Source organism: Vulpes lagopus, chromosome 12 (genome assembly GCF_018345385.1).
Source record: "Vulpes lagopus strain Blue_001 chromosome 12, ASM1834538v1, whole genome shotgun sequence".
Taxonomy (NCBI): Eukaryota; Metazoa; Chordata; class Mammalia; order Carnivora; family Canidae; genus Vulpes; species Vulpes lagopus.
In genome coordinates, this window is record NC_054835.1 from 53,258,221 (window position 1) to 53,286,104 (window position 27,884).

Consider the following 27,884-nt stretch of genomic DNA (forward strand, 5'->3'; position numbering starts at 1 on the left):
GAGAGAGTACTTTCAACAGGACATCTACATACTAAGAGGTAGTATGGCAATTAAGTTCAGTGCAAGACTGAATCAAGCTTTCTATATTTTGGAAAACAACTTAGGTTTTTTTCATGGAAACTAGATACTCTTTACTAGTTTATTGAATTTAAAAAATTGAAGATCCCGCATTTTTAAAAGGCCTTTTTATACATAAAGTAGAATTTCTAATTGACAGATTTGGAAATCAATCTGAACTGGACAAACTATGGATTCAACACACAGATGAGATTTCCTCATACCATTACCTTGACATGGATTCGATACCCACCCTCAAAAGAATCCTATAAAAAATTGCTTCAAAGCCCCTTTGAAATTGCAATAGTGCAGCAAAACCACAAGTAAACAACTGCCTGTTAACCTGTTATTTCAAATATAGACTGAAAAGCCAACAGGCATATTTTTGTGCAATTTTTTAAAACATCATAAGTTGAAATATCAAATCTGCACAGCGTTGTCCCTTCACAGAAGGCAAGAAACTGCCGGCACATCATGTCGGAGGCCGTCCTCGGTGCTGTAGGCTATGAAAGTGGGCCTCCTTCAGGGTCTGGTTGATGTGGAAGTAAGGGCCTTGGCACAGTGCGGACTGCTCGGGAACAGGCTGAGGGGTGTGAGGGCCAGACCCAGCAGCCGTGTGGTTCAAGCTGCTTTCCGGCCCGCCTGCCCTGTCCGGGCTGTTGATGCTGCTGCTGCTGCTGCTGCTGCTCCCACCACTATCACTGCTTGAAGACTGGAAGGAAAAACAAAACAGGACCACCGTTAGGCTGTTGGGTTTCTTAAGAACGTCGCTGTGGTCTCATTCATAATACCCCATGTAAGAGCATTCTTCCTATTTGGATTGAGGAGTACCAGCATCAAAACATACAGTGGAGCTTTCACCTAAGGTATTTCATTCTGTCCTGACTGCCAAGTGAGGTTGCATGGGATTATGATCCCCATCACATCCCCAGGAAGCGGCAGGGTCCATATCAAGTGCAGGCCTGACCGCAAAGCCCATCAACTACATCTTCATTCCTTTCCACATCTTCTCTACCTGCTTTCATCATTCATCCCAATAATCTCCAACTAATCAAGGAGGAAGTTCTCAGCCTCCAAGGGAAAGTATTCATCCCTGGTATAGGGCATAAGTGTCATTAACACATAAAACAGGGGCAGCCCGGGTGGCTCGGTGGTTTAGCGCTGCCTTCAACCCAGGGTCTCATCCTGGAGACCGGGGGTCGAGTCCCACGTCGGGCTTCCTGCATGGAGCCTGCTTCTCCCTCTGCCTGTGTCCCTGTGTCTCTGCCTCTCTCTCTCTCTGTGCGTGTCTCATAAATAAATAAAATCTTTAAAAGAAAAAAAACACATAAAACAGCTTCTTGGGCAAAAAGTTTTAAAAAGTCTGACAATTTCGTTATCTCATGGACACAAAATGGTATTCTCTGAATGCAGAACACTTATCTTGAAAGACTACAACATACTTCTTATAAAGTTACACTAGCAATTTTACAGTTTGATAAATGTGTGTGCCTAATTTTTTTAATGTAACAAATATGATTTGGTGTCTTAGTTGTCTTAAGAAGCTACGCAGAAATCCCTAAGAACTAGGGTTCCCAAAAGGGAAGGCAATGGTAAGAATCTTATTTAAGAATTTTGGTATTTTACCATTTAAGTATTGTATTTCAAATACATGATTAGCAGTACCCTTCCTCCATTCACAACTCAATCCAATACCGTACAAAGAATCAATCCATGAGAAAAGTTAAAGTTCTAGTAATTAATGATCTGGCGTACGCTTTTCTTAACTTAGCCCTTGGATCTATCTAATTCACACACCCTTCCTTACACAAAGACATTGGTTTTGGAAAGTCTGCATACAACGACATAAAATTACATGTAAGAAAAAAAGACTGGAAAAGAACTAGCCATAGTAGTCGTGTTAAAACGGAGGGATTACAGTTGCTTCTTTTTTTTTTTTTTCCTACCCTACACTAGAACATTCTTGCAATGTGGTTATTCTGTATTTTTGCTATAAAAATATAGGGACACCTGGGTAGCTCAGCGGTTAAGTGTCTGCTTTTGGCTCAGGGTGTGATCCTGGAGTCCCAGGATCGAGTCCCACATCAGGTTCCCTGCGTGGAGCCTGCTTCTCCCTCTGCCTGTGTCTCTGCCTCCCTCCTTCCCTCCCTCCCTCCCTCTCTCTCTCTCTGTCTCTCATGAATAAATAAAATCTTTAAAAAATAACAATAAATGTATTAATGTTTCCAGATAGATCATTTAGAAGTGATTTTTAAAATACTAGCTTATCCATTTTTGATCAAAAGTTGTACCTAATGGTATGTACAGAAACATAACAAACAGCCAAGAAAGCAATGTCCATGAAGGATATCCATTCTTAATAAGACTTAAAGGAAGGATCATCATGGTCCATACATCATCTGGAGCTACTTAACAGGTCACATATCCCATTGCCCACAGACGGTAAGAGACAATCTGTCTTTCTGCAAAAAACCCCACAAACATGAAAAGCATTATAACGGGCTGAATGGAGTCAGATGGCAGAGTTAGCTGCAGCAGCAAAGACTGGGGCACCTGGATGGCTCAGTCAGTTAAGCGGCTGCCTTTGGCTCAGGTCCTGATCCCAGAGTCCTGGGATCTAGCCTGCTCAATGGGGAGTCTGCTTCTCCCTTTTCCTCTCCCACTCCCCTCCCCCAGGCTCATTCTCTCTCAGGTAAATAAATAATCTTAAAAAAAAAAAAAAAAGTACTTAAAGACTTAAGTCAAATATAACTCAAAACCAAAAACTTCTCCACAAAAGCCTCTTGTAACCTAGAAGGTAACAGCCCAGATGTGCAGCTCTCCTGCACCCAGTAATGTGAATAGTTAACGAGTCAGCTACTACACTAGGTAAGAAACCCACCGCGCAGAACACTTTGTTTCCTCTTAGTCTGTTTTCTGTACTGTTTTTCGTTACAGGTACTGTCTGAAAATTAAGGCAAGAACTAGAATCAGTTTCTAGGAAGTCAAGTTTCCATCTCAAATTTTATTTCACACTATAATAGCAAAGGTGACACTATTCTGAGAAAAGGTTAAAGTTCTTTAAAATAGGTTTGAAGAGATTTCTGTACAATACCGTGAAAAGACATCTGTGATTTCTAGTTCATTTTAAAAACCTCATGTAAAGGCGTGGTTTATACCAACTTTATAAAGACAGGTCCACGAATGTTTAATGTGGCTTTGTTTTTAACAGCAAAAAAAGTGTGAGCCACCTACATATCTAACAATAGGGAAACGAGTTCTATTGTAACGTGTATATAAACTAGACTCCGTGAATTATAATTGTTAACAATGAAATTCTACTCAGCTACCAGCAATAATGATAATGCATATATACACACCAAGAAAGAAGTCTTCAACATTTTTTTACAGGTTACAAAACTACATGTACAGTATGCCAGCTGCTTTTTTAAAATGTTTTTCTTTAGTGTAGACAGACATATATGTACGCCAAAAACAGTCTAGAAGGATATATGTGCCAGAATATTTAGAATTTGGACCTTCCATTTTTTATGATTTTATTTTCTATAGCTTCCACAAAAAAAAAGATTTCTGTGGAAAGAAAATTGCTTCACAATTAAGAGAATAAAGAACATTGCTACCAAACAGTGAGAGATCTTCAGGTACTTCTGACCTCAAGACCGAGACTTAAAAACCATATATTGATACTGTCAGTGGGATCTGCAGAAGACTATTTGCCTCCTGTAAGAGCCTCTGAAACTGCTTCACAGTTACATTTACTTGCATTCAGCAGGCCAATGCTATCTATAAACTAATAAAAAGAGTCTATCTAGAATCCAGGAATCAGGGTAAACACGCCTCATCTATTCTTTTCACATTTACAAAACGTTATTACCTACGTACTGCTGTCCTCAAAGGTAAAAGCAAAACACCTTTCAAAGATGTTTTGGTTTCTATCTTCTGCCACCTGCAACAAAGTCTTCTCACCACCAGGGAGGCTTTCAGGAGTATCTCACCCTCTAGGGATGAACCAGGGGTTTTGAAACTGAAGGGGAAACCCATCAGCAGCTAGCATTAAAAAAAAAAAAAAACAACAGCGGAACACTGAAAAGGGTAACTGTACTGAGAAACTTGTTTTATTGTTCATGAATACATTTGGTATGTGCTGGGTCACAAAACATTTCTATGGGACAGGGTCAAAAAAATGGGGAAGTTACTGTACTAGATATGAACACTGTCACCCAGGTCTACTTTATAGGACAAGGGAAAACCATTATTTCCTCCCAACCCTAAGACTAAGAAATAAGTCTCTGTCAACGTTTTAAGATCTGCACAGAAGACAATCGTTTTATGAGTAAAACCAAAAAACCTGAGATAAAAAAAGAAATCGTATTTTCCCCACTTTGTGGAGCCAAACTGCTTGGGAGAGGGCAGGGCGCTCCTTTACAGTACAGTTTCAAAATTACAGCTGCTAAACTAAGACAGAAGTTTTACCTTGTTACTAATATCGTTCTTAAGAATTCCTTTATCAGACTTTGGGACTAAGAAAGAGTCCTCAAACCCCATCCCCTGCACCTCAGGAGACCACGCAGCACACACTGTCCCAGTGGGCAGTTGCAGAGCTCTACCTCTTTCCTCTGAATTTTCAGTTTAGGCTTCGTGCTGACATCCAACCCGGGTACTTGCAGGACAGATTTATATTACAAACCAAAAGAGATAAGGTCACGCTCCATGAAATAAAAATCCCTCGCACATCCATGTGTACAAGCACAATAAAGTTACATTTATGCCGATTCCGACCAACAGGATCCCTCTAGACAAGCCAAGGCAAGGCAACTCACAACCCAGGGGAAAAGTGCGTGCAAAGCGAGGACACCTGGTTAGCTTAAGCGCTTATGAAGTCTCCAAGCGCAGATGTCAGGGCAGGACCGAGAACCACCACAGGTCAGTCTATTCAGGAATCACCTGTGGGCTTTTTTTTTAAAAAAGTGCACATGCCAGTGCCCCAGATGGCTCTGGAAAACCTGGCCCGAGTACGCAGATTATTCTGATGGCCAAACTACTGTCCACACAAATGCTCATGTGCCTGCTGTGTACAAGATGGCATCTTGACTAGGATGAATTCAACGAGAATGTGCTGGGGGCCTGGCCAAGAATATGGTGGCGATACAGCCACGGATCACGATCATGCCATCACTGCTACTCTGGTGACAGGAAGCTAGCACCAGGAGCTCAAAGAACTAGGAGAGCCTCCCTTAAGATGAAACGTACTTGAACTGGGCCTAGAAGATTGAGGAAGAGTTTCAGCAAGCGGGATGTGACAAACTGGGAGCACAAGGAGAGCAAAACCAGGAGGAAGGAGTGTTTGGGGAGGTAAAGCTAAGGGCGGGCCATGGCGGGCCTCCAGCAGTCGGTCAGATGAACTATCCATGAGCGGGTATGGCTCGATGACCAAGTGCCCTGAAGTCTGCACAGAAGACCTGCTCAGATCTCCATGCAGGAAGAGGGTTCTGCGCCTCGAGCAGGAGAGCAGGCCCGCGGGAGGCCTGCGGCAGGCAATGTCGATCAAAGGGGTGCATCACAGGCCAAGGGGAGACAACCGAGCTGGCAAAGTACTAGGTGCTCAGTACGCGTCTGCTGAATGCAAAGAGCACCGGTGAGCCTTGAGGAACGGTTCAGGGGTGTTGGGAAGGAAACTGGGGTCCAAAGGGAAGGAGCGGAGGAGGGAAGACAGATGGAACAGCGCCATCCAGCCACTGGGGAAGGGGAAGAAAGCCGGAGCACGGGCAGGGTGGAGAGGAGACTCGGGGACACGACGCTGGAGGGACGGGGAGAGAAGGGAGGCATACTGGGGGGGCGCTGAGGGGCCTCGCCAGGAGATAGAGCCGACACAGAAGGCAGAGGGGCACTTCCCGCAGCGTGTGTTATATAAATCCTGACCCTGAGGCAAGGCATGCTAGGGAGCTCAGGTTCTCAGTCCCCACAGGACCGAAATTCTAGAGCAGAGGTCAAGAACTCTCTGGCCCCTCAGCTCCGCCTCCCCTCCACCCAGCTCCATCTTCCCAGGGGGCGAAGTCAGTTTAAGAGACAGCCCAGGATGTGATGCCCATGGTAGAAACAAAACAACTGTAAAGACCACTCATGCTAATGATCTTTAGAAGGCCCTCCAGGCAGGAATATTAATTACGGAGTCCCTCTGCTTCATAAAAGGAGAACCAGAATATGTGTCTATTTATCACCTAGAGCTGCACACTTTCTCTTCTTAATTGGAAAAGCAGACTGGCAGTGTATTTGATTTTCTTTAAAATCCCAGCTTCTCATCGCCTCCATCTCCCCCATTCACTGGTGCTTTTCCATTTACATGAGCCTCAAGAGACCAAACAACTCTGGCTCATCGCACACACGCCCTTCCTGGGGTCATGATGAAGTGCCTTCTAAGTCCACTGTAGAGTTTGGAGTACGTGCAAGAGATGATCCCTGCCAAGTCTGTCAGAGCATCTAATGGAAAGTTCTGTGCTTCCAAAGTGCCCAATGATTTAAGAAAGCTCCAAGTCTGCTATTATCAGCGAGGCGGTAAGATTCCAAATGAATTCCGTGGGCTAATTAAAACCACTTTCTAACTGTGCAAGGAAAGACAATGCAGGTGGTTGCTCTTCTGCATCCCTGAGTAAAGAGCCTATCCTTTCGGTGTCTCAGTTTCCCTTACAAGATGAAGTAGGACCACACAATGTTAAGTTCCTTCCTACCTAGACTGCTCTACTATCCCTTCATTTTATTTAAATTTCAACAGGCCAAAAATAGTCCTAACCTGTAGAAAAACACGTGTGTACATATACTCGTTACTTAACAAACTTAACATTCAGTGTCAGTAAGAAACTGCCTGGTGCAGCTTTTTATGCTGTGGGCTGAAGCAATGTATTACTCACACTTCAGGGACTTACGCCCGAGCAAAGTTTCTTAAAACGTATGCTAAAAATCAGACTAATTTTGGAAAGGCCCGTTCCTCTACTTTGAACAGACTGTTTTAGAAGTTAATTTCAGAGTTCATTTGCTACAAGGTTTTTAAACACAACACACACCCTAACAGTTTCACCAAAAACACTTCTGTCCCTTGGGATGTACCTCCTACCCTCCCAACAGACTGAAGATGAGAAAGGGCAAAAACTAAGAGCCTTAAGATACTTTTAGAAAAATTATATTAACCATTCCCATTGTCATCTAAATCCACACTATTAAAAAAAACCACCTAATATTCAGCTAATTCTTATCAGTTAAGATAAATGGGTCTAGAGAACCCTAATTGTAATGACACATGGGTCCCCCTGGTTGTTATTTTTCAGTCAGGTCTCTGCACTCACACTAAGAATACCCCCTTAAGATTTTGGGGTTAAACATGAAAACTTTCCCCTTCCAGTAGAGACCCAAAAGAGGAGGGGGGGAATAAAGGGCAGAGGCTGCTAAGGTCAAGCCACTTGTTTGTTCTCTGTGTTTTCTCTTTCCTTGTTACTTTGTAGTGATCTGAAAAATTTTAATGGTCTTGGTAGGTTAAGTATCTTTCAAAAACAACCCCCCAAACTGAGGCCTCTGCATTTAAAAAATGTTCTGCTTTTATTTACCCAGGTAGCAGCACCTTTTTTAAGGCATTCACCTATGTAACCAAAGCCACATTTCCGTGGAAACGTCTAAGGTAATTTGTAGATTAAAATATTAAAGCTGAGGGACGCCTGGGTGGCTCAGCCGTTGAACGTCTGCCTTTGGCTCAAGGTGTGATCCCAGAGCCCCAGATCAAGTCCCACATCGGGCTCCCAGCATGGAGCCTGCTTCTCCCTCTGCCTATGTCTCTGCTTCTCTGTGTCTCATGAACAAATAAAATTAAAAATAAAAATATTAAAGCTGAAAGCAAAGAGCATTCCTCTACTACAAATTGAGATAAAATTCAAACCAATAAGGCCACCCCTAGAGAACAAATTAAAGTTAAATCCAGCTAGTTTTTACCCGTCCAAATAACTGTCCAAGATCAGGAATGTGCCTTTGTGCAAGACCCAATAGGAAGACACAGACTGATAAATGATTTCACTTTTTGCTCAATGAAGAGAAAAATGAGCCTGACTTACATGTTAACTACCACGATTCATCTAGCCTGGTGTTACAAAAAAGTTTGTTCCCATACCAGTAAATTATATCTCAACTTTAAAATACTATCCTAAGGCTCACAAATCATTAAATCTAAGTCATTGGAGTTAAAATTTAAGGCCTTTGTTTCAAACACCAATTAAAGTTTTGAAAATAACCTTAGACCCCAATTTCTTCCCTTTTTCTAGCTGGAGATCTAAAATTGCTTTCAAGCTAATACTGTATCATAGCATTTATTTGGAAAAATATTTTCCAGCTACAGGAGCAAGAAAATTCTTTTTCTCTGCTCCTATGATTTGAGAGAAGTCTAGGACCTAGCTGCCTCTGGATATATTTAGCAAAATCTCTCAGAACTTCCGGCCTGTATTCTGGGAGACGGCACATACCACGGTCAAGAGCAGAGAGCTCACCAGCCAAGCTCTGGGCTCACCAACCCTGCCTCTAATTAGTTGTGCATCTTTAGGCAAACCACTTTACTTTTCTTTTTTTTTTTTTTTTTAATTTTATTTATTTATGATAGGCACACAGTGAGAGAGAGAGAAGCAGAGACATAGGCAGAGGGAGAAGCAGGCTCCATGCACCGGGAGCCCAACATGGGATTCGATCCCGGGTCTCCAGGATCACGCCCCGGGCCAAAGGCAGGCGCCAAACCGCTGCGCCACCCAGGGATCCCCCACTTTACTTTTCTATGCTCCAGTTTTCCCACCTGAAAAGGAGAGATAATACCACCTACAAAAATAACAGGAAGAAAATGCACAAGTCGATTAAAAGTTTCTCTTTGTATAACTCATCTGCCAAGTCAGTTCATATTCTTCACCTTCGTGGTATCTAGGAAGAGATATTTACTATTTCCATTTTATAGATAATTGTGATTTACTTGTGGGCATACATAATTCAAACACCTTACACACTTAATTTCCTGGTATGTGGCAATATTATTACAGTTAGGAGAAAAATATAACTTTTGGAAATTATAAAAAAAAAAAAAAAGCAACCTTAATTATCTCAGATTTAAAGCAAACTCCTTCCGAACAAAAGTTCTTCAAGGCACATGCAAAAGAATTCTAAAATGACTTAAGTATTTCAGGAAAGACACAAGAAACAGTTTCTCTTCACTGAGTTAGGCTTTAGGAAACTCACCTCATTGGCCCTAATTTAGAATTAAAAAATAACATTTTCATTAACATTGGATTACATAAATTAACAAAAAGAGTAATCTACTAATAATGAGTCATTTTATTATTTTCCTTTTCATACCCAATTGTCAAAAAGCAGCCAACTGCCCCCTAAACTTAATAGTTTTGTGCTATAAACATGACAACCTATTCCAGTGGTGAGGATTCAATTACTCAGGGCTTAACTTCCCATTTTAAAAGTTTTTCCTCTGCTTTTTGCTTCTCTAGCCTGCCCTCGGTTGACCTGGCCTCATTACTTGTTAACTCCACCCCTGGAGAAGCAGAGCACAAGAGGCCACACATTCAGAGCGCTGGTAACCAGTCAGTCAGCAGGGCTGAATGGGATGGTCATAACCATCCAGGCGGGGTCTACCAGTAAATTCAGATTACCAAGACAAATAAAAAGTGCCTGCACTGCCTGTTAAGTATAACAAAGGCAAGCTAGTCCATCTTTCAGACTAATGATTACAGAGTGGTTTAGCCACTCCATTTCTTTGAACAAGTAAGAACAAGACACATGAACCAAGAAGTTGACAATACATTGTTTGCTTCTGTGATACCAATGCACAGGTTTTAGAAAGGGAGTAAAGATCATTTTCTATAAACGGCAATTAAAACAAAACTACTAAGAGTCTTACTGAAAATAAGATATCAGAAGTGTCTAATTTTTTTTAAATGACAATTTATAATCCTGTTCCCAGGCATCACGACATAAACAGAGGGTGAATGATCAATACAAAAAGTTAGACCGGCTGTACCTCTGAACTAATATAAACATCACTTAGCAGGATTTGCAGACACAAGTAAAGAAATACTGATACAGAGAAAATAATCACTGAACGCTCTTCTAATAGACTTATAATCTAAAAGAATAATGGAAACTCAATTACTGTCACAGTTTCATCACTGGATGCTCATGGAAGCCTCTAATCTCTGCTTTTCTTTCATCCTCCAATTGTCACATTAAACAAAAGCTCAATTGCTTTTCTATTAATCATTTTTACAACACAAGAAAAAAGGAAAAAGCCTTGTTTTTCCCTGCGATTATTAAAAGGGGGATAGGAGTTACAGAAACTCAAGTCTCCACACAGAAGGATCGAAATCTGTGCTTGTTCATTAACCGTCCCACATAACACATTCATGTGTTATGACCTATGTGAGAGTTAACGGATTTCTTCCCCCTTGTGGGGGGGGGGAGGGTAACTTTGGATTTCTGGTAAAGACTGGATATAGGTCAAATCCTATTACCAAGAATTAATTAAAATACAAATTATTTTGGTTGTGCAAAAACTGTGATATGCTGAGTTTCTGTGATACACAGAGTTCTGCTTTAAATTATATGGCTCAGGGATCTCTGCCAGCGAGGAGCTTCTCAGTCGGGGTGACAAGGTGTTAAGGGTCACAATTTTCCGGTATGTAAATGATCGGAGGTGTCATTTAAATGTTAGCCTCCTTCCTCTGTAGGGCAGTCCCTAGAGCGGGCACAGAAACTCTGCCAAAGCTCTCTTTTCAGGAAGCCAAAATTTCAGGAGCTGTTTCCCCCTCTCCCTACTAGCTCCCCTCCACCCTGCAACATGTTAGAACAACATGATAAAAAAGTAGTAACGCTTAAAAAAAATAGGATTTTGTGTATACATAATCTATTCTGAACATTTATGTAGCTTCTCATAAAAAACATATAAATGAAAGCAACAAAATATACTTGTCTTAAGAATAATTAATGGCTCATAAACTATTAGAAAATAGCTGGGTTTCTGAAATTCAACTAGACAGCTCAAAGATGAACTTCCCAAAGTCCATCAAACTTCTAACAAATTCTGGGCTGTGTGTATGTACTAATATGTGCAGAGATATACCGCTTCACTGGGGAAAAGGTACACAGCTTCCTCAAAGGGGCCATGACTCAAAAAAAAGTTAAAACCACTGCAATCAAGTAAGATCAGTTTTATTTATTCGAAGAATAATTTTAAGTACACAAAGAAACTGGGTTATTTAGCTCAAGTCAATGAAAACAACAGAGACTCTGACCACACTTCCTACCTCTGTATCCCAGGAATCATGAAAGACAGGGTTTCTACTACTCCTTTTGGTCTGCGGGGGAAGATGGTGGTCTTCTTCATTGCCATTCCTTCTCCTTTTCCTGAAATTAAATCACAAGAAGAAAAAAAAATCCAATAATTGATCCTCTGGACACCTGAAATTGTAAATCATAACAACAAATTTGCCCTCTTGCCTGATAAAACACAACTCATCATATGCTATCCCAATAGGTAAAAAGTTGGAAGTACAGCATCGCTGGCCACAAAGACTGAAAATATAAAATAGCAGCAGTAGGGGCGAGCTTAAATTAGTACAACTGACTTCTAAAAAGAAGCTTGGCAACTTTAAATGCCTACTGGGAATAAATAAGTACAGGGTGATGCTAATGACTAAGCTTCCAAATTCCACCTCATTAAGGTTATCTTCCCTCTGCATTTCCTGAAATCACAATTTCAGGTTATTTCATCTGACCCCCTTCCATATGACAGTATGTAAGACAGGAGTGGCTGCCTCTGCCCAGGTACCCCAGCAGTATCATCAGAGGTCCAGGGGTCTCTAATCTGCAGTTTTCTTTCATCCCTGATTTTCCCCCAATTACTACATGCAACAAAAGCTCAATGCCCTCTCACATATTAGATCACTCTTCCATCATTGGAAAGGCTGCTCTGGGGACACATTAACTCTTGTTACTCTACACCGTCACCATGCACGCACGTATTGTATGTCATTTCACCAGATTGTTACTTTGAGTTTACAGCACACACTGCTCAAAATCTTCAGGTCTAAGGAAAAACTACACATTTACCACAGAACCACACATTTACCACAGATGGACAACAGACACAATCTGTATATACTTGATTCAAGAATGAAGTGCTCCTTGAAGGGGCAGCCCCGGTGGCTCAGTGGTTTAGCGCCGCCTTCAGCCCAGGGTGTGATCCTGGAGGCCTGGGATCGAGTCTCACGTCAGGCTCCCTGCATGGAGCCTGCTTCTCCCTCTGCCTGTGTCTCTGCCTCTCTCTCTGTCTCTGTCTCTCATGAATAAATAAATAAAATCTTAAAAAAAAAAAAAAAGTGCTCCTTGAAGGACTTCTAAGCCCCTAGAAGACTCTAGAAAATAGAAATAAACTAGAGGAGGCATCATTTGAAGGCAAGCTGCCTGCAACTGTGCTGTCCAGTATGGTAGCCACTAGCTACGTGAGCTTATTTACATTTAATTTAATATCCAGTTCCTTAGTCACACTAGCTACATTTTCAGTGTTCAAAGGCCACAGGTAGCTAGTGGCAACTGTACTGGACAGCACAGATACAGGGCATTCCCATCTCTGCAGAAAATGCCACTGGATAGCACTGGCAAGAGGCCAGTTTATACAAAGCAGCATAACCTGTTATAATGAAAACCCTTAAAAGATTCAAATTTCTATAGCAAGAGGAAAAAACAGCTTTGGGGAAAGTGCTGAATTTGAGCACAGTATCATCTATACAACTGCACATTTTCTTTGGGAGCAGTATGGCATACTACGGCAGGTGCATGATCCTAAGGTTCTGAGTTGAAGTCTTGATACCAGAGAAAATTTAAGTTCTCACCCTGAGCTCAATTCCCTGTATTCTGCAATACTCCTGAAATCTGAATACATCTAACTTTATTAATGAGTATAGATCCAGTTGAGGCTTGGAGTGATAAATTGGGAGTGTGTGGTTCTGATAAAGCATTAACCAAGCTGCAAAGGGGTATACCACTGGCCCCGTTCTAAGACTCGGCTGTTTCTAGGACCATCATTTCTGCTCTGTAACCTTTCTCCCAGGGTTTTAGATCTTAACTGCACGTTACTTTGAAGTATTTGGAGGTTCAAAACTAGGTGAAAAGCAGGTTTGATACTCATTTAAATGGATGTGCTACTACCACAGATTTGAACCAAGGAATTACTACTTTCATCATAATATGACCAGAGAATTGTTTTGGAGATGAGCAGCAGTGACACAGCAAGGTCCAACAGAAGGCCAGTTGACACCCCAGGGAAACTCGCTGAATGCTGGCCTCCAAACTCTTATCAATATGCCAGCAGCTGACTGTGCTCTGGGCTGCTGAGCTACTCTAACCGCTTATGAGCCTGACCCAAAGTTTCCAATGTCCTCATTTATAATCCAGGCTATAGCTTCCCAATGACAAGAAAAGAAATGTCAAGAAGGTTCTCAGGCAAAGTGTAAGAACAAAAAGGATGGGCTGGTTTTTCAGATTCCAACTAACTTTCCGGGAAAGTACCATGAAATACCCCTGCCTCATACCCAGCTGCTTTCTCAGGGCACCCAAATTAGCTCCTGTCAGGGGCCCTCTCCTTTGGATAGTACTCGATTAAGAATGAGCCCTCCTGTTCTCTCTCCTTTTCTAGGCTCTTTGCAGATTCCATCCTTGAAATATTCTTTCAACAGTATTGTTAGTAGCTGCCAAGATTATAGCAGGTTCAACCCTACTCACAAAGTCAGATTACAGCCTTCCATATTAACGCAACAGACCAGGTTATAATTTTAGCAGCCACCATATAATTGATTATATTCTCCCCAGGCATCTAGTTACAGATTGTTGTTTAGCATCTGCTACTTCTAAGGATGGCTGATTACATCACTACCCATCATTTCATTTCTTTCCAATCTTCCTGTCATCTCCTAGAAACTAAGCATAGAAGAAATCTTTAAAAGTATCCACATTAGTGTTTTTCAAACTTTAAAAAAAAAAAAGCAACAGAGCCCTTTCTTTTTCTGGGGGTGGGGGGGGTAATCCCTCAACACATATATATGTATACATATACGTATATGCATATATACACACATATATAGACGCGTATACACTCTTTTATATACATTATATATATGTGTGTATATACACACACACATATATATGTATATACACTCATATATAAAAGAAACAAAGGACTTCTTTTGGTTAAAGTAGGGGTTTCTTTGACATACATCTTCCCTTCTATGGCCATCCCAGTATATTTTGGAACAGTCTGAAAAATCACCATCTCAGATCAACCCCTTATCTTAAAATCGAGAAAACAGATCTAGAAAACTGAACTGACTTGGAGATATGATGACAGCCGCAGCTGGCAGAGCTGGTCCGTCATATTCCATGAAACACTGGGTGAAAAAGTAGGTGAGAAGCCCCAGTCCAAATCACATGGTTTCTTTTATAGCAATGATGTTACCAGTATAAACACGCTGGGGTTATTTGTGTGCTAGATAAAAGGCATCTGCTACCGGTATAAAAAAGCACATTCAGATTTGCTTATCCAGCCGCGAGTAAAAGAAATCTTTCTGCAGGAAATCTGTAGGCTTTTTCAGATACAGAGACATCACTGGAAACTATCAGAAGCATCAACCAGGTTGGGAAGGAAAACAACGGCAGGTACATCTGGCTCACTCTGCCAAAGGTTCCTGTTCCTAATTCCAACGCCAGGTCCCTAACTGGGCCTCTCATTTCAAATTTAGGCCGCTCTTTTCTACAACAAGCGGGCTTCTTCATGCCCCCCTCACTACGTACCCGAGACTCCATCATCCAATAACCCAGTGCATTAGTACGGGCGACCCTAGGTTTTCTCCCTACTGAACCAAATAAAACCTCAGGATGTTCCCCAGGATCCTCATCCCTGAATTAACCATCCTCCGGGGCCGGCGCAGGATCTCCGTGCGAAGACTCTGCCAACTACATTCGGAGCCAATGAATCAACACGGAGCACCAGGAGGAGACCAGCAGAACCCAGCAGAGGCGACCCTCCTGGACTCGCTCGGGCTTTACGGAGACGAGCGGGCAACCTGGGAAGACGGGCGCGGACCAGGGGGACTCGGGTTCCTCCTCAGAACAGGGGCGGTGTTGGGACGTGGGATCCCACGACGACACGACGACGAGGGGGTTCCTCTAAGCGGAGGCGGAGGTGCTCCTCTTCACCTGGGGTGCCCGCACCTACCTTCTTACAAGCGGGAAGGCAGCGGATGAGCCAGAAGCCCGCGCGCGCCGAGCAGAGGCAGCCGCCGTCGGTCCGGGGGAGGCCGGGGTCCAGGCCAGGCTCGGCGCACAGGTGCACGGGGGCACGGGGGCACGGGGGCACAGGTGCACAGGGGCACGGGGGCAGCAGCGCGGCGCGGCCCTACCTCCCCTCCCGCCCTCGGAGGCAAACGGCTCCGCGTCCCAACAGTTTAGAACCCGCCTGCTGAGCCCAGGCGGGCCGCTCTGGACACCTGCCCTCCCCATCCCTCCCCGCTGCAGGGTCACAGCCAACCCTCCCGTCTGACCTTGGGGACGCGGCAGCCTCGCGCCCCGGCCCCGCCAGGACGCCCTGTGGGGGCTCCGTCCTCCCATCCCCCCACCTCCTATATTTAGGACGGGGGAGCTTTAGGGCCGCTGCCTCTCCCCCGGGGCCCTTCAGGCCGCGCTCCGAGCAGGGAGGGCCCGGGGGGGGGCCGGCGAGTGACCCCTCCGCACCCCGGGGCCCAGGGGCCCAGGTCCCGGCGCATCCCTCCTCCGCCTCCTGCTCCGGCTCCTGCTCCCCGCCCCCTCCCCGGGCCGCACGGCACCCGGAGGCACCGTCGCAGCGCCCAGGCCTGCTCGGAGCCCCCCGCTCCGCGCGCCCCCTCGGCTCAGCCCCCCGCCCAGGCCCGGGGAGGAAGGGGTCCCCCGCGGTCTCACCTGGGGCGGAGGCGCTCGCTCATGGCAGCCGGTGGAGGGGAGCGACGCGGGGCCGCGCCGCGAGCGGAGGGAACCGACGGGGCTGTGCTGCGGCGGCCGCCACGCCCACCCCCTCGGGCCTTGGCTCTGGCCGCGGCGCGGGTGGACGCTGCGGGCGGCGAGTACCCCTCGGTGGGACCCGTACCGCCGCGACTTCCGGCGTCCGCTCCGCGCCCCCCCATGTCGCGGCCGCCGTGGTACCGCCCCCCCGCGCCTGCGCACTGGCGCGAGCCCGGCCGCGCCGACCGGTAACCCCGCCCCCAGGAAGAGGCGGGCCCCGAGCGGGGCGGGGCGACCCGGAGCTCCTGCGGGGCGGGGGCGGGGCGGGCCTCGGCAGAGGCGGCCTCGGCTTTCGCCTGTTCGCAGCCGAGCGGGCGCGCCGCGCAGTCAGCCCAGGCGCAAACCGGACTAAATTGTGTCCTCACAGGACGGCGCGGGGGCCCGAGGTAGGCCCGTGTGCGCGGACGGGGCCTTTGAAAGCGCGGCTGGGAAGCGTCAGGCAGTGACGCGGGCGGCCCGCGGCGGGGGCCTGCCCGGCTGGGGCAGCGGCTGGGGCCTGGGGCCGGGGGCCGGCGGGCGCGGGGGCTTCCGGAACGCCGCACCTGGCCAGGTGAGGACGCCGCTCGGGGCGGGGCGGGGCGGGGCGGTCGGGCTGTGTCCTGCGGCCCACGGCCCGTGTCGGGGTGGGGGCGGGGGCGGGGTGCTTCCCGGGGGACGGGGACTCGGTCGGGGGGCGGGCGAGCCTCTTCGGCGTCCGTGCGGCTCCGGCGGTCCCCGCCCCCTCGGGGGAAGCGGCAGCTCGGCTTCCGGAAACGGTGAGGGGGCGGGGGGGCGGGGCGGGGACCGCGGCGGGGACTGCGGCGGGGGGGGGCCGGGATGGGGGAGCGGGGCGGGGCGGGGATGGGGAGCCGGGGAGCGGGGCGGGGCGGGGATGGGGAGGGGGGGCGGGGGAGCGGGGCGGGGCGGGGATGGGGAGCCGGGGAGCGGGGCGGGGATGGGGAGCCGGGGGGTGGGGCGGGGCGGGGACTGGGGCTTGGGGGGGCAGTGCTGGGATGGGGAGTGGGGCGGGGAGCAGGGCGGGCTGGGGACCCCGGCTGGGTCGAGGGAAGGGGGCCCGCGGGGGAGCAGGGCGGGGCTGGGATGGGGAGGGGGGCGGGGAGCAGGGCGGGCCGGGGACCACGGCTGCGGGGGGCGGGGTTGGGGAGGGGGGCGGGGTTGGGGAGCCCGCCGCTAGGTGAGGGGGCGGGGATGGGGAGGGGCGAGCCAGGTACCGCGGCTGGGGGGGGAGGGGATGGGGAGGGGACGGGGATGCGGGGGGCGGGGATGGGGAGGGGACGGGGAGAAGGGCGGGCGGGGGACCACGGCTGGGGGCGGGGGGAGGGGGCGGGGCTGGGGAGCCCGCGGCGCCGTCGTGGGAGGGGCGGCTGGCGGGAGTCCTCCGGGCCCTGCTCCAGGCAGGCGGGCGCGGCTTTAACTGTTTGCGTCCCGGAGCACCGATTCCGCGCCGCGCCGCGCCGCATCCCTTCGCTGCTGTGCAGTCGAGTCACTTTTCTGATGGTGTCTTGTGCAGGGCCGATCGTTGAAACCCAGTCCTGCCCGACTGGGGAGCTGCGACCGTGAGGCATGCAGATCCTAGAGAAACGACCCAGAATTAGCATTCTTGTGCAGAAGCTCCAGTAGGAAAGTGGTCCGTCCCCCACGGTAAGACGCTACCACGTGAGGGTGCAGGACCTTTCAAGTAGGCTTCAGTTGTGCACATTTTTTAAGTCAGCGGCCCGTTGATTATATCGTAGAGGGGGGTACTTCCAAAGGAAGAATAATTACAAGGTTGTTTTTGTTTTTTGTTTTGGCGGGGAACAGCCTTGTTTTGCCCAAGTTCGGGCATAGAGGATCCTAAATGGATTGGCCAGGATTGTCTATTTTGTTTCTAAGTGGTTTCCATCTCACTTCTTCCCCTATTTAGTGATCAAAATGTATTCACAGGCATAGTCCTCTGTGGTGATAGCGTCTGCATGTTTGTATCTAGAGAAGGAATCCATTCCACCGCTGTCCTGTGCCAGGCTCAGTGCTCGAAGAGGGACAAGTGGTACAGGGTATTCATTATTTTTTCATGTTTTTGCATGGTATGAGTATCACAAAGGTTTCAAACCAAGCGAATTTGCCCAGGGGTCTACTGCACTGCAAACTATAAAGAAAAAAGTAGAGCACTGTGTTCCCCTCTGTGGATGTTATCATTTGTGCATCATAAACCCTTTTACGGTTAACCCGTAACACATAAACCCGTAACACATGTTACTCGTACAGTGTTAGAGCTTCATTTCTCATGCAGAAATGATGAAAGGTCTAATAGCCTCTTGTACTACAGTGTAGTGGATCTCCCATGTACCGCTTTGAAAACCGGGACTCTGAGCAACAGCCTTCAGGTCCTGGCCTGAGTTTTTACTGTTCACCATTCTTAGTTGATGTGTTTAGGACTTTTAACAGTTTCTTTATCCTCAGGCAGTAACTAGTTGACTTGCTGTAATCTTAAAGAGCAAACATTTTAATCTGGTATTTTGAAGATTTAATGGTGTACTTATTTATTTATTTATTTGAGGAGAGTGAGCTAGCAGGGGGAGAAGAAGTAGACCCCATTGAACAGGGAATCCTACTAGGGGCTGGATCCTAGGACCTGAGCATTATGACCTATGCTGAAGACAGATGCGTAACCAACAACCCCCTAGGCACTCCCTAACTCGTATTTTGGACAACTTTTCCTTCCATTAGCCATTAATTTCTTAGATTTAGATCTTTTGGCTTTGTTCATCTACTAGTTAGGGATATCGATAAAACTCTTTTGGTTGTTTTTTACTATTGATTGATTCTTGGAAGACTTTAAGAAATGTAAAATGCCAAACGGAAGTAGAGACAAGAATATTTATCTTAAAACCAACTGTGTTTTCTGTTTTCTATCCCTGTAAGAAAAAGTAAGTCACAACAAATTTTTTAAAACTTCAAGTTTCTTCCAAATGAAAGATACACATAAAAAAGAAATGTTAGTATTTTCCAATTATGTGCCCCTCATAATCTTGCATTTACCTTTTTCAGGAATAGGAAAGTGATACTCACCCAGGATGGAAGTGTGTCCTTACTGTAAGAAGCCATTCAAACGATTAAAATCCCACTTGCCATACTGTAAGATGATAGGACTAACTGTACCTGCTGATCAGTCCAAGCCAGCTACACGCCCACACACTAAAAAAATGAAAAAAATCACAGACATCAAGAACACTAAAGACAGAGAGTTAGAGACGGAGAGTAAGAAGAGAAATCCTGACTCGGTAAAATACAAACCAGAACAGGCAGTGAAGTCTTTTCCACTACTGACTGTTGGTTTGGAAAGTAATACAAAGGCAGATAAAGACATTAAGAATACAGTTCAGTGCTCCATCAAAAAGCTAAAAAATACTAAGCCAAAGATTACTTTCCAGGGAGAAACGAAGGCTCAGTTTTATGCATCAGAGAACACCACTCCTAAAACAGAACTTGCCAAAGATTTGCCTGCATCAGGAGAAAGTAGAAGTAATCTTTCAGAAACTGAAACATCTTTACTTCTTGGCCCAGTTGAACCTTCTTTGTCAAATCAAGATAGAAAATATTCTTCAGCCTTACCCAATGATGTACTGACCACTTCTACTAATTTAAGGTTGGACAAAATTGATTCCCCAAGACAGAAGCTTCTAGTAGATTTATTAGATATGCCTATTGGTGATTATCACAGTTCTCCCGTGAATCTCAGTTACGGGGTTGAAAGAACAACGTCATTGTCAAGCAATGAGAGTGTGTCCAAGGCCAGGGGCCACCTCTCAGAAGTCTCTACTGATGTTAGAGACTCCAAGACTCAAGAAAACATGGAATCACAAATAAATTTTAAAGTTAGCCCAGTGGATGCCATCCAAGTCAAGGAGACCCAAGATAAAGGACAGAAGCTTGGAATAGACACACGTGGGAACAAAGGAAATAGAGAGAAAAGCGTGTCTGTGCTAGAAATGCAGGAATGGGCTTCTATGAACGGTGGTGCAGAGAACTTTAGTAGTGGTGATTCAGCCACAGAGAAGAAATGTCAAGATGAAGGTCCGGGTTTGCATTTGTTCACTCCAAGGGAGACAGCCTGCAGTGAGCTGCTTTCTGCATCACAGTCCCATAATCAAAGCCTTGCCTCTCTAGCTGTCAGATTTTTTCAAGAAGAAAAAGCAGAAGCCTGCAGTCCTAACCAAGTCCTCAATGTGAAGGCATTAACAGAGAACAGTGAACGAGCTTCTGTGCAGCACAGATCTGGCTGTGGGCCCCAAGTATCACACCATGGGTGCCAGCGAACCTTACATTCAGTCCTGCCTCACGCCTCCTCCAGCCCCTTCAGTCAGATGGGCGTTGCTGATAGGAAGACCCTTTCAAGCACCCTGGGGCTGGAGTGGTTTCCAGAGCTCTATCCTGGTTATCTTGGACTAGGAGTGTTGCCAGGGAAGCCCCAGTATTGGAATGCAGTGGCCCAGAAGCCTCACCTCACCAATCCCCAGGGAGAGAGACTGTCACAAGGTAAACATGCTCATTTACAAGGGCCATCCCACCCATCCAGACAGCTCTGTGCCTTTTGAATTAATAAGGTTCAGAATACTCCTGCTTTTGCTTATTTAGCTTGATTTTACCTAGGCATTCCAGTAAACCAGACTTAAAATTGTTCTGAAAACATTAATTCTTGCTCCAGAATTAGTATCAGTGATTTATCACGCTCCCTTCCCCTGCACGCACCATTGAAGGCTGGACTAGGCCAGGTCGGCCGGTGACATTGATCACTTGAGTTTCCGCATCAGGAGGAAGCTTGGCCATAGGGCAAGTATTCAGGCTGTCTTGAGAGATTTCGGTAAGGAGTCGAGGAAAGAGATGGGACAGACTGAGTCGCCTCAGAAGGTGTCTGGTGGCTCCTTGGCAGTTCCTGGAATGGGTTAAGTGGCCCCACAGAACCAGAAGTTCCTTCCATTTCAGGGACTTTCACTTTTTCCTGCGGGACCTTACCTTTGGATACTGGACTGCCTCTGTAGCTAGAGTACATGAAGTTTCTTCATTTTCCTCACCAGGAAGCTTTAGGGTTTTTCTTAAAAACCTTTTCTTAAAAGAGGTTTTCTGAAAGCACAGGTAATGCAGCACTCATCTCTTGTGTATGTAGCATTCACTAGTGCTTTTAGTTTAGCTTCAACAGGAGACCCGTAGCAGCTCAGAAAAGCATCACACTTGAAGAACTACTTAATATTTCTTATAGGGATATATATTTCCTCTCCAGTAGATCTTGTGAATTATTACATATTCACTAAATCACAAGTCATCTGGCCTGAAAAGCATTTTCTTTTAAAAGATTTCAAAACAGAGAAGCCTGGGTGGCTCTGCAGTTGAGCATCTGCCTTTGGCTCCGGGTGTGATCCCAGATTTCTGGGATCAAGTCCCACGTCGGGCTCCCTGCATGGAGCCTGCTTCTCCCTCTGCCTGTGTCTGCCTCTCCGAGTCTCTCATGAATAAATAAAATCTTTAAAAGAAAAAAAAAAAAAGATTTCAAAACAAATGTAAGTGAAGAATATTGCTATCTAAAGCTACATCTTCCTCACCTGCTGCAGTGATTGCCAGTTTTGCTCCAAACAGACCTAACATCTAGGCCCTCTTTATGAAGTTATAATCTGTTTCAAGGTCAGAGTTGGGCTTTCAAACCCCTTCTCCGTGTTGACATAGAATTACACTGACATTTCTGTTGCTCTTCTGTTTTGAGAATGCTTCCATTTTCTTATTTCGACCTTGCCGCTCTGAGAGGTAGGCAGTGATTTTTATCTCTGCTTTGCAGGTTTGATTAAACAGGCACAGAGAGGATAAGTGGTTGGTTCCAGGTCATGTTGCCAGTAGGTGGTAGGGCTGTAGGTAGAGCACGGTCTCTCCAGACCACATTTCATCCTTTCTATTAGACCATATTGCAAAAAGTGTGCCATAACTAGAAACACAGGTGGTGGTTAGATCTGTGTACCTCTTGGTTTGCAGTGGCCCGTGGCAAATCTTTCTGGCAAGTGGAACTTTCTTATTTCCTGTACTATCTTTAATAGTGCTGGGGAGTGTCTCTGACACACAAGCTTTTCATTTCAGAAGAAAAGGGGAGGAGACTAACAGTCAGATGATGACAATATCAGCCACTGCTAGGTGTGTTGCATTATTACCTCATTCAACCCTCCTGGCAACTCAGGTGACTGTCACTGAAGTCACAGTCTTGCCCTCTTTACAGGCGAAGAATCTGAGCCTCAGACGTGTTAAGCGACTTGCCCACATTCACACAGTAAGTGGTCAGATAATCTTGAGTAGGCTCCACACACTCTAAGTCGAGTCAGGCACCCCAGGTTCAAAGCTGTTCTGTCCTCTTTTATCGGTTACAGTCTGCAGTACTCTGAGTAATTTGGCAGACTGATAGTTTTGAGGACACCACAGAGTTGGGTTTCAGTAAGTCAGGAACGAGAATTAGGCTTATGGAACTTGGCAGCATTAGGAGCCATCGTGTGAGGTTTAGGGAGAAGGATTTTCACGTCCTTACTACCCAAAAAAAGTAGTTTTCCCAGCATTAACAAAAATAGATTTTTAGAAGTTCAAGATTTAAATTACTAGAGACTCAGCAAGTACTAGTGTCAGAAGGGTCCTCAGCAATAAAAATTGGTTTCCTTTCTTCAGAAAAAGCCTTGTGAGCACCTAGCTGGGGGCACTTGGCTGAATATTGGCCAAATTCCGGTGCCTTGGCTTTCGGGACTCCAGTTGAAGAGATCTAGGTCCTTGGATCCCAAACCTGGACAATTGACAGTTTCACATAGATGAAAGATTCCTGGACCTCATTCCCAAAGACTGATCCTGAAGCGAAGGTCTAATCCTAGGTGGTTGTGTTTTGGTTTGGTTTGGTTTGGTTTGGTTTAAGATGGTATTTATTAATGAGAGAGGCAGAGGGATGTGAGACTCGATCCGAGGACCCCGGGATCATGCCGAAGGCAAATGCTCAACCACTGAGCCACCCAGCATCCCTAATAATCCTGTCTTCAAATGTTTCTTAAGTGTTTCTACAGAGGAGCCAAGTTAGAGTACAGCTGGTGTTGGGGAGGCCACTGGAGGTGGGGGCCTCAGACCCAGGATAAAGGTGTTGGCAAACAAATGGGGGTAGAAAGGTTTGGAAAACACAGTTCATAGAACTACAGAATGCAAAAGTTGGCTGGTGGGACTAGGAGAACAGAAAGTGAAGAAACCTTTATAGGGTCATGGGTTTGGTTGGGTTTGTTTTGTTTTTTTTTTTTTAAGATTATTTATTTATTTTAGAACACAAGCGGGAGGGGGCAGGGTGAGGAAGAAAGACTCCCCACTAAGCACAGAGCCCCACACAAAGCTTGATCCCACAACCCTAAGCTCACAGCCTGAGCTGAAACCAAGACTTGGCCATTTAACTGACCGTGCTACACAGGTGCCCCGATCGTGAGTTTTTAAAGGCCTTGCGCTCATCATCAAACAGCATTTCCATCAATAAGCTACCCTGGTGAGATGTTTGAGACAGCACACATGGGGAAGAGGCTCAGGATAGTCGGGATTGGAGCAAAACTGAAGTATGACAAGCCAGGGTGGGGTCTGCTAGTAGCTAAGGAGGTCATGAAAGGGGATGTTTTAAGTAAAAGAGCCTGTGACAACAGCCAGAGACATGAGGGGTGAGTCAAATCCCCTGACTGGAATTGCAGTGAGGCCAGAAGGGTGACAGGCAATGTTAGAGGTATAAAGGTAGGGACAGTTCCAGGGTTCCTATCAGTGGAGCCATTGTCACTAGATTAGGGATGCAAGGACGTCAACACTGGCAGGTCAAGGATAACGTCTAAATGAGATGACAGTGGGTGTTAGCAGTCCTGGGCCCACAGCCAGGCAGAAAGGGTTGTAGGTCAGAACCCAGGGTCCCTGAGTAGCAGGAAGGATGACACTGGAGACACTCAAAGAATTTCTATGGATTCTGGGCTGGCCTCTCCTGGGCCTCGGGCTTTTAATCCCATCTCAGGGCCGGAACTGATGTCATTTAGTCAAGTCTGAACCCTTAGTGAAGGAGGCTGCTGGCAGAAGCAGGAACAGAGTTGAGGGAGGGACCACCCCGTTTCTAGCATGGCAGGGGAAGTGGTTCTACAACTGTAGTTTTCACAAGTGTCTCTTACCACCTTTTTCCATTTTTTTCCGAGAATGGACTATGCCATGCTTTTTTTAGAGAGCTTAATCTTCACTTTGCAAAATAATTATCTTCTGTGTAATTTCTTGGAAGCCAATATGGGTTTTCTCATTGTTACTTAATGTGATGATCATTTGGGTAGCATTTTTACATCCATAGCAACTTTTATTTCATCTGCTGAACCTGTCATAAATACTTGCCTTATTTTATCCTTTATCTTGATGAAGCCAAACAAGACCAGAGAACAGCAACAGTAGAGATTCTCTACCTGTCATTAAAACAGAAAAAAAGGCATAGGAAGGCTATAAATAAATAGCATAAGCCCTCCTTCCTGGCTCTAAGTTTGTTACATGTCGAACATAAATAAGAAATGTTGGCTGGTCAGTAATAGCAGTGGACTAACAGGGCACACATGTTGACTCTGGTACATGTAGTGACAAGTAGCAGTAGGTACTATAATAGAAAATCACGCCTTCTGGTAGTATGTTTAGCCAATTGGAGAGAACACAGGCAGTTCATTTCATTAAACATGTACACCTGGATCATCTGTGCACTATATTCATCAGATCAAAAACGTATCCAGGTCCTGATCCCCAGGGGCTCCTTCAACCTTTTGAAGAACCTCTTTTTGACTGGGAATCAACTGCTTTGACTCCGCGCCTTGCTAGCTGCAGCTCCGCAGAGCCAGTAACCCAGATGTTTAGATACACTTCCTGCAGCCTGGCCCTGGGGACTGCAGGCACGAAGTGTCGGGAAAGAGACTGACTCTAGATGAACCATCACAGTGCCTTCTGTTTGGAACCGTAGTTCCTTTGTTGGAAAGAAGCTCGACTGCTCTCAAGAGTTTGGAACCCCCGACCAGACTTACAACCTCCAACTTGTTTCTGATGAGGCTCTTGGGAGCTGTCCAGAAAGGTGAGCTGGAGTCACGGACTGTTGGGTTGTGTTGCTGGTTCTGAGCATTTGGAAAAGTTTCTCTTACTTTAGCCATGGCTGTGACAGCAAGGCTAAGGAAAAGAGACGAGTGTAGAGTCTTCCTTCTCTTCTCTTTTTTACCCTGGAATGTGATGTAGTTGAGAACACTAGGAGAACAGCAGCTGCCACTTACGGAACAGAATTCATTTCTGTAATATGCCCCCTGCCACCTACCCTCCCCTCTCCCTTGCCCACCTCGATCCTCCCAAAGCCAGGAGGACTCTACACAGTTGTATTAGTCTCCTTCCCACTTATGATTTCAGCCAAACTCTCAAAACAAGAGTAACTAAATTTATTAAAATTGAGGTCTTCCAGATTTGAGCTTGTTCATCTGTTTAAAAATTACCTATGTGGTGGTAGGTGGTACGTTCTGTGCATTACAAACCCACCGCCCAGGCTAACTAGGAGAACCTGAGTAACTGGCAGGTCACGGCCCCTGGTTACAGTTCACCATAGCAACCAGATATGTTTCTTTTTAAACAGGCTGGATCAGGTGCAGCACCACCGTGAGGAGTGGAGTTGGGGGCGTCACCATGCTCTTCACGGGGTACTTCGTCCTGTGGTGCGGCTGGAGTTTCCGGCATCTGAGTAATAAGCCTTTTTGATATTTTTAATCTATATCGCAGGTCACATCCCATTACAGGGACTTCCGGGGGATTCTCTGAATTGCTTTTTATATTATAGCATTGCATTATCTGACATGCCCAGTGAATGAGGTACTGCCTGAGGCTCTGGGGTTTCTTATTAGAGGTTTTGGTTATAATGACCTTTATAAGACTTGACTACGGTTTACATAATTGCTCCTCTGCTCTGCGTGAGGTTGTCACTGGAGATCTGGTGGTCTTCTGCTTTCTCCTTAAAGTAGTTTGCCTGCCAGATCAGCACTCTTCTTAATTCCTGCCTTAGAACTTTTTAACATTGAAACCAAATAGCTTTATATCCCAAGAGAGGGGGAGAAACAATACAGCTGTCACTCATGTGTCTAAGGGTCACAGAAGTCTTCATTAACATTACTTTCACCGTCTAAAACACAATAACACCCTTCTAGTTAGGAGCTTCAGCTTGAGTCAGGTCTTACCAGGAGGAAAACTATCTGGACTTCATTTCTCTTTTAGTTCAAGAAAACTTTTCTCATTTTTTTTTAAGTATTGCCTTATAAAAAAATATGCTGTTGTATGTAGCAGAATATCAAAAAAGCCTAGTATTTTTTTCAGGTAAAAAAAGTCCAGATGCTTTCTGAAAACTTGCAGTGTGAAAGTACAAGATAACCATTAGTACCAATAAAATTCGTAAATGGTTAATAGGATTTCTGGAATGCCAGGACTTGGGGTTCCCGGCTGGCTCAGTCGGTGAAGCACATGACTCTCGATCCCAAGGCCATGAGTTCAAGCCCCATGTTGGGCATGAGGCCTACCTAAAATACTAATTTTTTTAAATGAAAAAGTAAGACATGACTAACTGGATTATTGGACTGATTGGGTATCTAGTAAGTGGGAAAGCAGGTCAAGCAGCAGAAATAGGACTGCTGGGCACCTGCTAGGTATCATGTGACACACCTGTCCATTTGTGACAAAGAGGGGTTCCTTTCCAATCAGTCCAGCATGAACAGAGACTCCTAAAACCTCAACTGACTTCTTTCCCAGGGAAAAGGCTTCCCCTTAAAAGCTTAGCTGTCTGAAAGGGCTCAACTTGGTTGATACCAGAGGTGGTTTTTCACATCTTTGAAGAAAGGGAAGCAGACATTTCTGGTTGCACCAAAGACTTTATTTCTAAACCTAGAAAACAGAAGGGACCCAGAATGATCTATACAGGCAAAAGGCAGAAACAGTCCTTAGGAGTGGCCCCTTGGATCCTTACACTTCTCTGTTTATCCAAAGAGCTGCAGCGCTGGCGCAAGTGACGACGTGGACACCACGTAAGGAAGCTCGGAGGCTGCAGGGAGCGTGCGGTAGAGGCAGCTGCGGTGCATGTTTAACAATGTAAAATGGTTTGGGGGTTGGGGAAGGAGTGAAAAGAATAAAATTATTGGGATCTAAAACAGTTCTATACGAAGTCAGTTCTTCCCACGTGGACAGGTCTCGTTCTGTGTGGACATTTCTTCGGCTGGCTCTCAGGAGTGGCACAGTTACTGAAAAGACTTTGTTTGCTCTTAAAGGCTGCTGGTGTTCAGGGAGGCATGAAGATTAAATAGAGGTCACTAAAATTTTTTAAGTATTTCTTAATTCTCAGGAAATATTGAATCTTTTAACTCTTTTTCCCTATAATTATTCTCTAAGCTTTGGCATTTTCTATTCATCCACATGGGATACCAGGCTACATATGTACTGATACAGAATAGTATGTGGAGTGGCAGAAAATGGGCTTGCATCAGGGTCTTTGGGGTCCTTGACTAGATCTTGGCAGGCATGAGAAACCTAAAAAGTACGGGTGGATTCAGAGTTGCAGGTGAGCCTATGAAAAAATCCTTAGTATGTCCTTAAGCTGATTAAAATGAAATGGCACGCTGAACAGAATTTTAAATCACTTTTTATACATCTTAAGTGAGTATAATAATGAGCAA

General features: G+C 45.8%; 2 protein-coding genes across 5 annotated transcripts; one reads left to right on the forward strand and one right to left on the reverse strand.

Moving 5' to 3' along the window:
• Positions 1 to 125: 125 nt before the first annotated feature.
• FAM104A (family with sequence similarity 104 member A) lies at positions 126 to 16,335 on the reverse strand. 2 transcript variants are annotated; one of them, XM_041724424.1, is made up of 3 exons: positions 16,069 to 16,335; positions 11,385 to 11,484; positions 126 to 769 (listed from the first exon to the last, which is right to left on the reverse strand). In XM_041724424.1, the coding sequence occupies exons 1-3, from the start codon at positions 16,287 to 16,289 to the stop codon at positions 530 to 532; spliced, it is 561 nt and encodes a 186-aa protein (XP_041580358.1). In that variant the 5' UTR covers positions 16,290 to 16,335; the 3' UTR covers positions 126 to 529. The 2 variants fall into 2 exon arrangements, with proteins under 2 accessions (XP_041580358.1, XP_041580357.1); XM_041724423.1 differs by lacking the exon at positions 16,069 to 16,335 and adding an exon at positions 15,350 to 16,015.
• A 75-nt stretch (positions 16,336 to 16,410) lies between these two features.
• On the forward strand, positions 16,411 to 21,509 carry C12H17orf80 (chromosome 12 C17orf80 homolog). Of its 3 annotated transcripts, none has more exons than XM_041724418.1 (3): positions 16,411 to 16,553; positions 17,678 to 17,808; positions 19,195 to 21,509. In XM_041724418.1, the coding sequence occupies exon 3, from the start codon at positions 19,221 to 19,223 to the stop codon at positions 20,739 to 20,741; it is 1,521 nt and encodes a 506-aa protein (XP_041580352.1). In that variant the 5' UTR covers positions 16,411 to 16,553; positions 17,678 to 17,808; positions 19,195 to 19,220; the 3' UTR covers positions 20,742 to 21,509. The 3 variants fall into 3 exon arrangements, with proteins under 3 accessions (XP_041580352.1, XP_041580351.1, XP_041580353.1); XM_041724417.1 differs by lacking the exon at positions 16,411 to 16,553 and adding an exon at positions 16,575 to 16,717; XM_041724419.1 differs by lacking the exon at positions 16,411 to 16,553 and adding an exon at positions 16,767 to 16,922.
• The last annotated feature ends 6,375 nt before the right edge of the window (positions 21,510 to 27,884 follow it).